At 32.3% G+C, this 15390-nt stretch overlaps 1 protein-coding gene across 10 annotated transcripts; it reads left to right on the top strand.

Annotated features, from left to right (window-relative positions):
- The first annotated feature begins 2163 nt into the window (after nucleotides 1–2163).
- On the top strand, nucleotides 2164–14890 carry LOC119601084. Of its 10 annotated transcripts, none has more exons than XM_037951798.1 (8): nucleotides 2165–2466; nucleotides 3577–3953; nucleotides 4021–5253; nucleotides 7134–9542; nucleotides 9616–9856; nucleotides 9922–11730; nucleotides 12343–12714; nucleotides 12784–14890. In XM_037951798.1, exons 2-8 carry the CDS (start codon nucleotides 3918–3920, stop codon nucleotides 13233–13235), a joined length of 6552 nt encoding a protein of 2183 aa, XP_037807726.1. In that variant the 5' UTR covers nucleotides 2165–2466; nucleotides 3577–3917; the 3' UTR covers nucleotides 13236–14890. The 10 variants fall into 10 exon arrangements, with proteins under 10 accessions (XP_037807727.1, XP_037807728.1, XP_037807726.1 ...); XM_037951791.1 differs by having other exon boundaries at nucleotides 3417–3953; XM_037951797.1 differs by having other exon boundaries at nucleotides 2165–2546; nucleotides 3612–3953.
- The last annotated feature ends 500 nt before the right edge of the window (nucleotides 14891–15390 follow it).

The following is a 15390-nucleotide window of genomic DNA, read 5'->3' as shown; positions in this document are numbered from 1 at the left end:
TCAATGCTGGAATTTATTTACATATGAACTAATTTTGTCACAAGAACATAGTGGAGGTGGAGTGTTGAATTTTTCAAAGTAAAACTCATTAATAATATTGAACTGAAATAAGAAAATACTAAAAAAAGAAATAAGTTTATTTAGAAAATGGCTTTTATGGCATTAGTCCGATTTTTCCTTTGGAGTGTCGTGGGATTGACTAACTATGATTTCCTGAAGCATCTTTTTCAACTTCCTCCTCTGTGCTCCAGAAAGTCTTTTCTTAGTAATAGGTAGTTCAGCTATGCTATCACTCACCTCTTTCACCATTTGCTCTACTTCATCCTTTTTGGGATTTGCTATAATGGTATTATTATTATTATCATCTGAGGATTCAGAGTCGGAACCCTCACCTATATTTAAAGGCTGGGGTAGCTTAGAGCTCTCTACGAGTACATCCTTCTCTTTCACCCCTATATTTTTGCCAGCGGCATGCTGTACACTTGACGCATTGTCCGCCACGGAGGCCAAGGTACCCACCTCCGTAGTAGTATTCTGCTCACGATTGCAGGATGACGACGACACGTGACTCGCGATTAGATCAACACTTGCCGCCGGTACTGGGTTATTTAGGCCCTGCACCGTAACTTTTATCTTTTTATTTTTATTTTCCATATTTGTTTTTTTCCAGTTTTTTGGTCCGCGGGGAATATAATATTCCCAGGTGGTGGACAATCTGCCCTCCCTCAGCTTAAGTGAAATTAAAGCTGGGAGAGGACAGATGGTCCATCACCACCCCCTATCCGCCACCCGGGGACGCGCTCGGTAGGAAAAAAACTGGAAAACTCCCCCGAGAGTGGTTTAAAAAATCAATTGAAATTTTCAACAACATACTAGCATAACTCCGAATTTTTTAATTTAATTTCGATTTTTCGAACATAACATTGCATTGTCATAAGGTAATCCTTAGTGCCAAGTTTGAAGAAAAGCGGGCTACGGGAATTGCAATCTAAATCAGACAGTTTAAACAGAGAATTTTTGTAACTTGTGCTATGAAAAAGAGATTTCTTAATCTGCAATGAAAAAACAGGCAAATTGGTGTAAACAAAATCATACGTGAGTCTATGTAATAAATAAAATATCTTAAAATATTTTTTTAAAATTTATACATAATATAATTTTTAAAATTTATATTATAACGATCAGCCAGTGCTATTCAAACTTACTCATATTTAATGTTGCCACACAATAAATGTTGTTTGACATGCTGAAACTTGAAATCTGCCGTTACAGACCGAAACACAATTTCTTAACAAAATTGTGTTATCTGAAGAAGGTTATTTATTTAAATGGCCAACATTATATTTTCGTTCCTCCTTAAAAATATATGCATAATATATTTAGGTGGTCAATGCGCTGTAATTGAGCATAACATTTTGTCTTTTATATGTTTAAAACAATTTACATTTTTCAATATACATAACAAATTAGTTACATTATAAAAGTTATGTTTTCAATAAGATAAATTTAACTTCCAAGCTTCCTGAATTATGTTTTAAAGCTTACCTGGCTCTCTTACATGCTTTTTAAATGTTAAGTTCCCATTTGGAAGCAGGACCCGTTAAATATGGCTAAACAATTGAATCGGACAAAAGGTTGCTTTATATTATATTAATCTATGCACTGCCAGAGTAAAATTAAAAAAGTTTATACTTATTAAACAGTTTAAAATGATTATGAATAACATAATTTTTTAAAACTGTTTTGTTTAGAATACCGACTGTAATTATTATGAATATGTAATTTTGTTATGAAGGCGTTGGCATTGCATTCATATAGTAGCAGTACCCCTAAAACCGTTTAGAAAAAAACAGTATAAGTAGTGTATTGCCGACAATTTTTTAACATAATACAAAACGGAGGATTAAGTATGTAAAACCTAACAATATACAAACCGAAATATTAAAAAATCTATATTATATCTATATACGTTAAAAGAAATTTTCAAAAAAGCTATTAAAATTTTCAACCCAACAAAACAGACAAATTTTTGGCGCCGGCTTTAAAATTTTATCGGCGGCTAGGTTCAGATGGCTTTCAGCATAATAGCCGCAGGTTTCTGACCCAGTGTCGTTTGACAATCCATTGTCTCAAAATTATCACAAATATGTCACAAATCTCATAACTGTTGGCAACACTTACCAATCATCGTTTCGCAGGTCGCTTTGTGTAAAGAATTTTCGTGGGTTTAACGAAACAAAAATTTTACAAATAATTTTAATAAATACGGTTTAAAGTGTACAAATTAAGAAATACAATGTAAAAACTGAAAAGTTTTAACAAATTTCTTAAAATATATTCATGTTTTAATAGGAAAAACGGCATTTCAGTATATTTTCCTTCTACGCTACTCTTGCTGTCAAAAAAAAAAAAAAAACAAATTTGACAGATTGAAAGAAAAGTAAAAAAGAGGAAATATTAAAAATGGTAAAAATTGTTATAAATAAAGTAATTTAAAATAAATTGTATTTCATAAACAATGAATGTGAAATATTAAGGTATAAAAAGTAAGTAATAAATAAAACAAACAACAAAAATTGTGAAAACAAAAATAAAATTAATTACAAAAAAAAATGTGAAAAGGGAAACAAAAAAGGTGAACATGCAATATGAAATGTCAAACAAAAGAAAGAACGCTATTTACAGCACTGCCACACCAAAATTAGTTATAAAACAATTTGATTATAAATGATATGAAAAGAAATAAAATAAATAAAAAAGTAAATATTTTTATATAAAATCATTATTGGATATATTTGCGGATTTTTCTCTTTTGTTTAATGCTTGTTTTTATTAAATCCAAATGGCAATATTCCATCAGCTGTGGTTGTCAAATATGTTTAAAGAAGAATGAAAGAGAGCTTGAGTGTTATAATTCAAAAGAGTGTAAAAGAAGCAAGAAAGGAAAATCACAAAAAATCGTGTCAAATGCAAACAATTGCAAAACAATTTTCTCCCTTGAAAAAAAACGAAAAATATAATTTTTAAAAGTTTACAAATTAAATACTATAATAATTAATCAATCTAATAATTAGTAAAAAAATATTATCAATACTTGTCTGTAGTTCTTTGGATTTAAATAATATTTCACTTTTTTCTATAAAATGAAAAAAGTGATGTGCAAAAAGTGCGTATAAACGATGGATAACAATGTATGAGTGTAAAGGACCCAAAAATGTATAAAAAAAATAAATCATAAAAATTTACTGTGTTATGTACAATTAAATCCTAATTATATATTTTAATTCATTGATTTCCTTATTATATATGGATATAAGTGTTGCAAAAATTTTAGAAATTAATGTCATTTATTTATTTTAATGTGACAAATAATATCTAAGCATAACAAAAATTACGAAAAAAAATTTAATTTACAGAATGAACTTTTTATAGAATAACAAACAAGTTAATGAATAGAGCTGAGATTAATCCTAATAAAAGGCATTAAGCGATAAAAATTACAATATCTATCAAAACTAACAATAACATAATATACCTCTGCAGCAACATTATTAAAAATATATATTTTTAAATAAGCAACTCTGTTTTGTCTGCCTCTTTTTCTATTGGAGCCTTTATACGTCAACTTTATTTGTTATAAAAAAAAAACAAAAACAACACGAAGAATTATAAAGGATTATTAGTGTCAATGGCACCAGATGAAAAAACTAACAAAATATTTTATATTGTATTGTGAATGTGAATTGAAAAGTAAAAAGGTATCTACGAAGGCTTACAAATTCTGGACTTAATTATTAAATCTGAAATCATATGTGCTTATAGAAAAAGTTCCTTTTAATGAAAATTGAATCAATCGAATTATAAAAGTCCATGTCAATGCTTCAATTGATTTGTAAACGAAAGTCACTACTGGCACAATGCAAAGCTTGGATTCATCATGTCAAGAAGCTGATGTAAGTAATTTAAATTTGTTTAACGCCATAATATATATAAATTTATTTTGATTACTTTTACTTATAGTTCATAATAAATGACACATTGAAAAAGCTTAAAGGCTCTAACTCTGCTAATAGTAGCGCAGGGAGTACTGTACAAACGTTGACTTCAAATAATCCCACAACGGCGACAATACTTAGGCAACAGCAACAACAATTAGCCTATCAACACTTACCAAATTCATCAACATCCCAGCAGCCACATAAATTTCAGTACCATCAATTACAATCTGCTTTGCAGGGTACAAATGTCTCTTCAACAGCTGTTAATATTGGAGGTGGGAATAATAATTCAACGACTTCCTGCATACAAAATGTGGCTCAACAACAATTATCTCCACCTACTCCACCGTCATTGGTATCATCGTCATTTTCTGTTACGTTTCCTCCAAAGTCATCACTTATAGATAACAGTTTATTGCATTGCAATATTTCCCAAATCCCCAGTCAACCTCCTCTTTGCATATTTGAGGACGATGAGGAACCTTCAAACCCAACAGATCAACCTCCGGTAGAGTTACTGGCTCCAACAAATCCGTTACCAACGTCTTCAATATCGAATAGCGGCTGTCAAAATCAAAATTTAGATTCTTCCATTAATTTGGACAATATCGTAATTTTGGCCCAACCTACCCCTCCTCCCAATCCATCTATACAACAACACATACCACTATCGCATCCATCTCCGCAAGCGGTACAATCAACTTCATACTCTAATTTTAATACAATTACCTCACCATCCCCTATTGTACCGGATTTATTACTATCAACGCCTCCAGGTGTACATAACAGTGGCTCTCATAATAACAATAATAGTAGCAATAACAACAATAGCAACAAAAAGGCTGATAAGCGTCCTTCCTCTTCAACATCCTCATCATCGGTGAATCACCATCATCAACACCACTATCAACATCAGCACAATCATCATGCTCACAATTCTCATCTTTTAACTTCGCCTGCGACAACTGGATCGCCTACCTCGTCACCTAGTAAGAGGCAAAAGATTAAGGAATCAACTTCTTCGAAATCTTCACATTCACCGTCGCTATCACGATCAGTATCGACTTCTTCTAGTTTGGGCTTTTCTAGTGCACAAACAACAAGCACTAATACATTTTCTTCATCATCCTCAACAACAAGTGCTTCTAAGCGGGAAAATACTTCATCACACAAATTTTTCAACATACATGAACGAATTAAAGATCACTATTTACAGTTGTTAGCAAATGATTTAAATTTGTTTGCTGAAGCTGGGGTAAGTTTTAAATACACAATTTTTTTTTTTTTTTTGACAAAAAATCTCTAAAAATTTAGTTAAGTTTTGAACATTTTTCTGTTATCGCGGTAAATATGTACATAAAACCTGCTATAATGGGAAACATTTAACCAATTCTCCTTAAATTATTTCTTAATTGTTTGTCTATATATGTATATTGTCCCTTATTATTAGTATAGAAGTTTTTATTATCAATATATTAATAGTACAGAGTTATAATAGTACAGTTATTAGAAAACATAGACACTTTATTTAGTTTCTTAATTAAGTCTTTCCATATATTTTGTTTCGTATATTGGCGATTAATTTATTGAATTTTTCATCTATACAAATAAAAGTGTAATATTTGTTAGTAACGATAAACTCAGGAACTACGGAAATTAATGGGACGAATTTTCAAATATACATATGTGTCAAGGAGGTAACTCCGTGTACCAATTTGAAAGAAAAACTTTCGAAATACAATATATTTAACATACAAATTCGAATCGAGTCGTGAGAAATGTTCGTGTAAAGTTTTATGTGTTTTCGAAATATAATGCTTTAGCGTTTTATATTTAATTCAATTGCACATAAACAGCTGAAGCGAAATCTTTAGAACTATGTATATGGGTGTACATATCAATAATAAGAGAGAAATAAAGGCTTAATTTCATTTTTGCAGTAAATTAATTCTTAAATTTAAAATGAATTTTGAGGAAGTATTTTTGTGGATTACTTAACATAAAAGTAATATATGTAACAGTATGTTAGACTCAATATATAAATACATAACTACATTTAAGGTATAACCAAAATTCGGCAATATTATTACTTTATATATTTTATTTTTTAAGTCGAAAACAGAAAAAATAATAGAAACCTAATGTAATAACTCTGAATTAAAGCTGTTTGAAATGTGTTAAACGTTTGGAAATGTGTATACATAGTATAATTGTATGAAATTTTAATAATTTTGAGTTAGTATGCCTAAAACGTATGAATTGAATCGATATAGTGGTTTCCCGGTTTAACGAATATTCAGTTTAGCGAATTCGGGATTTAACGAACAGTCATTTTTTCCATTGAGAACCTTATATTACGAATGAATGAGTTAATTTTGTACTCGATATAACGAATTGCTTCAAAAAATAATAAAAAGTGGTGAAAATAATACAAAAAGAGCATTAACTTCGTTATTGTCCAAAAGCCATACAAAATATAGATTCAAAATCCAACTAGATGGGTACACAGCATTTGAAATTTACAAATTTAAAAAATCTTCCAATAAATATAAAAATTATATATAAAAATAGTTTTACGAAAAAAATTCTATATTTTGCAAACTACAAAAAATGCATAGAAATGGTTACAATCTTTATGAGCGCATTAAAAAGGATTTAAAAAAAGTCTTCCTACCTCAAATTACAATATTTTTATCGTTAATCGTAGAAAGTTGTTATTCGGTAAGCAATAAGCATTTTCCCAAAATATATTTATAATGTAACTTACAAAATTACCACTCATAGTATAATAACAAAGGCCAACGATGAAAAACTTTTTAAATATTTTTTCCGAATATGGAAATAAAAAAGTGATATCACCCGCCAAATTTCTTCATTTTGATATTTAGTCCTCTTGAAGAAAAAAATTTGTATACATATGTACATTAAAGGTGTAACCTTTATAGTATAGTAATATTGTAGGAGATTTTTAATATTTTTGAGTTAGTGCTCCTAAAACGTATGAATTGAATTAATATATTTACTAACCAAAAAGCCTTTTCCAAATGTAACTAACAAAATTATCACGCATAGTATAATAATTGAATATGTTATTTTAAATAAGTGCATTTTTGCTTTTATTTCTGTTAATTTTAGCTTAAACAACGTACTCGTTCTTTTATATTAGAACGTGTTGTTGAATGTGAAAGACTTAATACAATTGTTATTAATTTATACCCTGGAAATAAAGGCTATGCGTTGGGTTTATACTACGATGATCGCCAAGTAATACCTGACACAGAAGGGGAGCTGTCGACCTCCCTTTCTTCACTGTCGTCATCAATATCCTCATCGATGGGCTCGGTGTCTTTAAAAAACGTTTCTAGTCGCAGTTCAACCATCATGATTAATAACAGTAGTTTTAATTCAAGTAAATTATATCCATCATCGATACCACCAGATTTAAAACAAAAGACATCTTGTGATCATGACGGCTCTTTCACAGATTTGTCTAACTCAGCTAGTGAATATTCTTTAGTTGAAGTATTGCGATGGCCATATGAAAATGATCAGCTGCTGCAGTGCATTGATCGTGAAGTAATACCAGACTTTTTAATGGATATGCTCGCAGCTACCACAATAACTTTACAAGCTCCCCAAGACGACAGCACAGGGACACCACGTATCTTCTTTAAACCCAATGTTTTTTATGCTGGTTGTGTGGTGGCACAAATACGTGACTTTCGACAAACATTTGCCACCTCAACGAATATCTGTGATACGAGGCATGTGTTGTTAAGACCCACCAATGCAACACTGTTCGCTGATGTACAACATGTTGCAACAACACTTAATCAAAACTCATCTGCTTGCGCCCCTGAAGATAAACTAGCGTTGGAGAGTCAAATGGTATTAGCTACAGCGGAGCCACTTTGTTTAGACCCAGATCCAAACATTGGTCGGCATGCTATTAATTCGCAACATGAAAGGCAGCTTTTTAATACTCACGAATTGAGACGACAAATGAAGAAATATACACAAATTTCAATAAATCGCAAGAGAAAATTGGATCAGTTTACTCATCACTATGGTCTTGAATTATGCGATTACCTAACCCGATTACGCACCAGGCCGAGAAGTGGACTGGTGTCTACTGCCGCAGCAACTGCTGCCAATATATCATCTACCAATGCTGGTGTCAATCCTTTAGTCAGTGCAACAATGTTAACTTCATTTGCCTCGAAAGTACCGAAACGTCCGAAAGATGTAATACGACCTATACGGCCACCAAGACTAGACTATCCAGCAAATCTTAAGGTGCCAGATCAATTAATAAGTGTTGAAAAATACGCAAAGACGAATGAAAGGCCTCGAGAGACTACTGACTGTCAGCCGCAATTGATTGAAGAGTATATTTTGGAAACAGAACGTGATGACAACGAGGGTCGACGTGTTGTTTATCATATTAAATTATCGATTTTTCAAAGGCCATCAAATTCAGAGTACCTGGGTGAATTGTATGTGGATCGTGATTACAGGGAAGGTATACGAAATGGGGAATCATGCCGTTTTCCTTTGGGCACACGAGTACATGCAAATCGTTATATACAACAGTTTACGGAAATATTTACAGAGGAGGGGCGCAAAGCTGTCAAGATAACCCATTTGGTTCCAGGTCATTTACCAAAAGTTACACACACAGGAATAACACCAGAACAGAGACAAGCACTCATACTACAACAACAACAATTACAATTGCAGCAACAACGACAAGCAGCATTATTGGCAGCTCAGCAGCAACAGCAACAACAACAGGTGATACAGCAAACAATTACCCAGCAGCAAACTGAACAACCACAGCCGCATCAACAGCAACATTTGGTTGTTGTTGGTCCTAACGGACAACAACAGCATTTATTACCAACTACCGTACAACATTTAAATACCAACACTATTCAAACTCAGTCACAAACAGTACAACAACCGCAACACGTAACTAAAAACATAAATATAGTAAATGTTACTGGAAACAATGTAGCTGCCGTTCAGCATGTTCTCAGACACCAGCAATTACATCATCATCAGCAGCAACAGCAGCAAGTGGCTACAACACAATATATAGATGCAAACGGTGCAACTGTGCAGTTGCAGCATGCTACCCTCACTGCCACTACTTCTAATAATAACAGCAACAATACTACAACTAATACCAATAGCATCTCAGGTGGGTCTCACCATATACAGCTGCAGCAAATAACAAGTTCTGGTCCTTCTTCAACGGGAGTTGTAGGAGTTAGTAGTGGTGGCGCATCTACAACGACACATCAACTTAGTTTAAGCAATGGTTCCTTGGTACTAGTTCAACAACATTCAGCTACTGGTTCACAAACGTTACATCAACAGCAAACAGCTCAAGCGCTGCAGCATGCTGGGATTACGATACAACCTGCATCGTCCCATCAACAGCAAAAGGCTCAAGTCATTACAACCACCCAAATGAATAATGTGCAATCGGCACAGAATTCAGCACTTAGGACACAGCTTAGTTCTAATGTTCCAATTTTGGTAAGCAAAAATACTTGTAAAAATTTATATATGTTTTTGTTTGTGGTATTAATTTCTTTTATCTAATCTACAGCAAGCTCAATTGAAGGCAGCACCTATTGTGACTAACACAAATCAGCAACAGCAGCAACAGTTAGTTCATAAACAAAACACTGCCAATAGTTCTACCAACACAACAAATGTTGTAACTGGAAATTCTGGAGGCTCAAATAGTACTACAAACACTTTACAGGCTAATCCAGCTATTAGCGCTATCGTTACCAGCATTATGAACAGTGCAAATCAATGGCAACAGCAACAACAACAACAAAACTGTAATTAAATTTATTAAACCATTTGAAATAAATATTAACATTTCTATAATTATTTTAATTTTTAGCTGCCTCTATTTCAAACACTTCCAATACTGCTACGACGTTGAAAAGTTCAAGTAATGCTTCCATATTAAGTTTATTAAATAGTGCTCCCGCTGCGATGACAAGCACTCCTGTTGCAAGTGGCACGTTTACAACATCTACCGGGCAAACTCAACAACAGCAGCCAACCCAACAACAAAACGTTACTTTGGTTCAACATTCATCTCATCCGCAGCAACAGCAGTCGCAGACAGCGACAGTTGTTGCCACTGAGAATTTTGTTCAAGCTACACAATCCCAAGCAGTGCCAAATCAATCTCAACGTAAACAAAACGAAGTTTTGCAAAACCTTCTAAATCCGGGTAGAAAAATTAATATTGTAAGCAGCAGTGGAGCTGGGAGTGGCGGCACGACCGCAACATTTCGAACAAATGCTGCAGGCAATTTGATAGCGGTGAATCTCAATCAGGCATCTAATCACCCGCAACAACAACAAAACCACCAACAGCAAATTCATCTCCATCAACAGCAACACACACAAACACAACAGCATCAACAAGATCAACAACCTCAAACAACGGTCCGTGTGTCTATGTCAGCTTTAGCATCACAATTGGCATCTCCCCCTGCTATAATGACCAATAGCACAAATTTCGGAGGTTATACATTGAGCACGGTGAGTGGAACAGGGTCAAGTGGCGGTAGTATAAAAATACTCAATAGTGGTATTCAACAGCAACGTGTTTTAGCCAATGCCCTTAGAAGAGATTCTCTGAGTAGTACATCTCAAGGTCCACCTAATGCTATAGTTGTTGGCGTAGCGGCCCCCTCTCCAGGATCTGATTCAAATGCTTCCAATGCTAGTGGATTTGCTGTACCCCAAGCCACTTCAAGCGCAGGTGTTAGCGGCTCTAATTCGACTACCTTAAACGCATTGTTGGCGAATGCTGCAACACCTTCACCTTCCGGTTCAGAGCACTCTCAGTCGTCTCAGAGCCAAAATCAAAGTCTGCTCGAGAGACTAAATAGTGGTGGCGTAACAGCTGGCACGGCACTTCCCAATATGTCGCCTCAACAACACCATCCAGCTACGCCACAACAACAGTATATTACAAAAACTTTAGTACAATCCCCCGCCACATCATCAATACATTCGCCTATGTCTAGTCCGCACCCACAGCCGTCGCCCTCACCACATCTTCCTCCTCCACAGCAACAGCAACAACCTCAACAACATCAGCAACAACAAAGCCAAACGCAAACACAAACTGCAACGCTAAATTTGCAAGGCATAAATTTTTCCACATTGCAAGGGGCTATGGCCAACTTCCCTGGTCTACAAAATGTTCAAGTGCAAATACCTGGATTCAACCAACCTATATCTCTTCAACTTACGGGTGGAAGTTTACATGCCGTACAGCAACCTCAACAGTCTGGAAATTCAACCGTATCAGTTGTAGCCGCAGGAGGTAGTGCAAATGCAAGTAACAACAGCAGTGCTGTTGTTACGACACAAAATCCCAATTCTGCCCAACAAGCTCATCAACAACAAAGAAGTCTCCTGGTGTCAGTACCAGTTAGTACGGCTAACCAACAACAAGGCCAAACTCAACATACTATAACACTGCAGCCCCAGCAATTGCAACAACATTCATCGGCAACTGGCACCGTTGTTAACTTACCAGCTGGTGCAGTTGCTACTGCAACTGGAGGCACTCAAACTGTGGTATTAACCAATAATTCGGGTGCTGGGGTGACAAATACACCCGGTGCAAACAATGCCGGTACGAATACTTCAAATACCGGAACTACGATGTTAACGTTACCCATCGGTAAGTGTAAAATCAAGTGCTGTTATAATTATAAATGCGATTAAAAATAAAACTTTTTAAGTTTGCAATAAGAATAAAATAATGAAAAGCAAAGTATTCACATACTTGTATATATTTGTATTTTGGAATGAAAGAATTCTTCGCTTTTCTTAAAAAGTTTACGTTCCTAAGGAAAATATAATTTATTTAATTTTATTTTATTTTATATTTTTTCGTTTCCTTTTATACTTACACACAAATTTCTTTTAAAAAAAACTTCGTATTCGTATTCTTTCTTAACAAAAAATTAACATTATTTTCCAACCGACATTATTTATTTGTTTACATTTTATCTTACCCTTTTAAACCATCCTTTTTCCCAAAAACATTTCATTTTGTTTCCCTTTTTCTTAACATGCCATTATTATTTTTGCCATTTTTCTTTAAAAATTTATTCAATATCAGTTTAGTATTCGATTAGAAAATCGTAAACTATAGTTTCTTTAAATGTAGAAAACGAAATTCAAATTACGCTTTTTCATTATAATTAACTTAATAACAAAATTCATGTTGCCAGTTCAATCAATCGAATCAAACAAAAACCAAAACCCGAAACTTCCCCTTTTGTTACAGCTCAACTGGTAGGATCTGGTGTACAAAAGTTAAATTCTGCCACTTTAAGGACATCATCTACTTCATCAACTGGTGTTACGACAACGAATGCAAATACGGCCACCGGTGGCAGTATTATTGTCCAGCAGCAACACAGTGTTCAACAACAGCAAAAGGCTTCCCATCAACCGCAACAAGCTACAATAACCGTTAGTAGCACGGGAACAGGAAGTCAAACCAATCAATCTATACAACTAGTGGGTACAATACAGCAGGGCGGTCGCAATATTCAAGTCGTGGGTACAAAACAACTGGCCGGTAGTCGTCAGTTAATAACCCAAAGACAGATTGGTGGCTCCACTTTAAAAATAGCAGCTGCTTCTCCTATAAATGGTAACTGAAAACTAATTTGTAGAATGTAAATGTCAGGCATAATGTTTAATGTTTTTGATTGACTTTCAGCCAATTCTAATACAAATCTTACCTCTTCAGCAAACTTAACTGCCACGCCTATTGTAATGTCGACACAAAAATTACAATTAAAAACAATTAAAGCTTCTACTCAACATCAGGCTCAACAGCAACAACATCAGCGTATTTTAAATCAAATAACAGCTTCTCAAGCATCTCAAACAACGCCTCAACAACAAACGCAAACTGTCATTTTAGGTCAACAACAAACGACACTAGCCTCAACACAGCAGCAATCTACTTCATCTCAGCATTCGCAACAGCAACAACATATTCAGATACAGGCAAGGGCTGGTAGTAATTTAACTCAACGTACAATTTCTGCTATTGCTATAGCAAAACAACAACAACAGCAGCAGCAACAACAAGCTGCAGCTGCAGCAGCTGCTGCTGCAGTCGCTGCTGCCAATCGAAGGCGACCAGCAACAGATGTAAGTAAATAATAGGCGCGTAAAGAGTAATTAATACAAAAACATCTCAATTAAATTATGTATTATTTCCAATATGCCCTTTTTATATTAAACATATTATACTTTTTTTCGCTGGAAGAAATCAAAATGTAATTTTTTCTTCTGCCATCCCGCTTTAGAAAAGAAAAACACACAAAGTACACATATTATAGTGGTTCAAAATATTTATTTATTCTAAAATGTACGAATACTGGAGAGGGTGAAGAAAATATGGCTCCAATTGAAATCGTTGATAGTGTGTTACATTTTATATTCATATAGAGTTTCTGGTTTACTATTGTTGTCATTAGAAACCAAGTTGGAATTAATTTTTGTACATACTTACATGTATGTATGTGTATATTTTTATATTCGGCTCATGAATTTTAAATGTAGAACTGAAATTTATATGAAAGTTATTTCAGTAGCAAAAATTCTTAAATATTTTAAACAATTGAAGTTGATTGGAAATTCTCTGTCATTCATAGTGAAATTGTTACAGTTTATTTTCCAGTTGAAAGACCCCTCCAATCATTTTTATTATATACGTTAAGTTGTTGACTTGATCTGTTATCTGCAAAATTATTTATTCTTTTTTGAATTCGAATTTTAAAAATTTGTAAAGACTCTTGCAGCAGAAGAATGCGTTACAATATAGAGTTATTAAACTATAAACTTGAAAATAAACAAATATTTTAATAGAAAAAAGAAAAATTGAAAATTAGCAATAGTATGAAACATATTGATATTTGTATAATTGTAAAGAAATTAATAATAATCATAAAAATAAATTTAATATAACTCTAAATTTAAATATTAATTAAACACAAATATAAAAATATATAAAGGTGCATACACATAAAAATATATACATTAACAAAAATAATTATTATAACAAATAATAAATGCTTAAAATTATCATATATAAGTAATTGGTATCTAAATGTTTGGCTTTTAAAAAAATTAAGTTATTGTAAAACATTGGTAAAGAAATCAATTTTCTTTTAAAAAGCAATATTTGAGCATGTTAGAAAAAATACATTCATATAAAGTTTATAAATAACAAATTTCTATTATTTATTTGATTAATAAATTAAAAAAATAAAAAAATAATGTTCGGCTTAGTCGAATTGTCCGTATCCTTTAAATAATTATGATGGACATTAATTGCACAACATGCAGATGTATTTAATAATTATTATCCTTAAATCAACATACATACTTACAAAAAATAACTGGAATGCAAGAATATATGTATGTATGTAGGCTTATATCCATCAACATCTTTTAATGGGTAAAAATTCAACATTACATACTTAAAAATTATATAGTACATACACCTTCGCTATTATTTATAAAACTAACAAGTTAAATGATATTAAATTATACAAAACCCCTAAAACATTAATTTAAAAATAATTTAATTTTTTTCAAATTACATAAATTACAAACAACCTCTATATACCTTCTTTACAGATTTAAGTATAAAAATTTAATTAAGTAAAAAAAAAAAAAAAAACAAAATATAAGAAAAGCATTAAATATAAACAGTTTTCAGATCCTTAGCCATTAAGTCTTATTTAATTAATTGTCTTAAAAACTAAGTTTTATTTGGCTTTAGTTTATTATGTGAAACGCTCTATTCTATAGATTATTTACAAATTTATATAGTTTTTTATTAAAAATAAATAAACAAATTAAATATAGAATAAATGAATTTATTATAATTTTAGTTCTTTTAGTTTTTTATTCTTTCCCAAATCGTTTTTCTTATTACTCGTACAATTACTTTTTGTGACTCTAAAAACAGCCAACAATTTTTATTTTTTTTTTAAATAAAAATTAGCTTAATATATTATTGTACAATTGTAAATCACGAAATATTTATATATATATATAAAAAATATATTATGTTTGTATGTTGTATATTTTTTATATATATGTATATGTAAATATTATTTATTTTATTTTTTTTTTTTATTTATTTATTAATATCAATACAAAGAAAGCCTTCATGGCCAATAAAATATGTATTGTAAGATTAATAACTATGTAATAGATTAATTAATTTTATATAAATACAAAATAAGATACAGTAATCATTAGATATATATATATATAGGTATATATATACTGTCATATTCATAAG

This window comes from Lucilia sericata, unplaced genomic scaffold (assembly GCF_015586225.1).
Source record: "Lucilia sericata isolate MDLA Ls3-8-SP2 unplaced genomic scaffold, ASM1558622v1 Contig000143F_arrow, whole genome shotgun sequence".
NCBI lineage: Eukaryota > Metazoa > Arthropoda > Insecta > Diptera > Calliphoridae > Lucilia > Lucilia sericata.
This window is presented reverse-complemented; position numbering and strand designations above follow the sequence as displayed.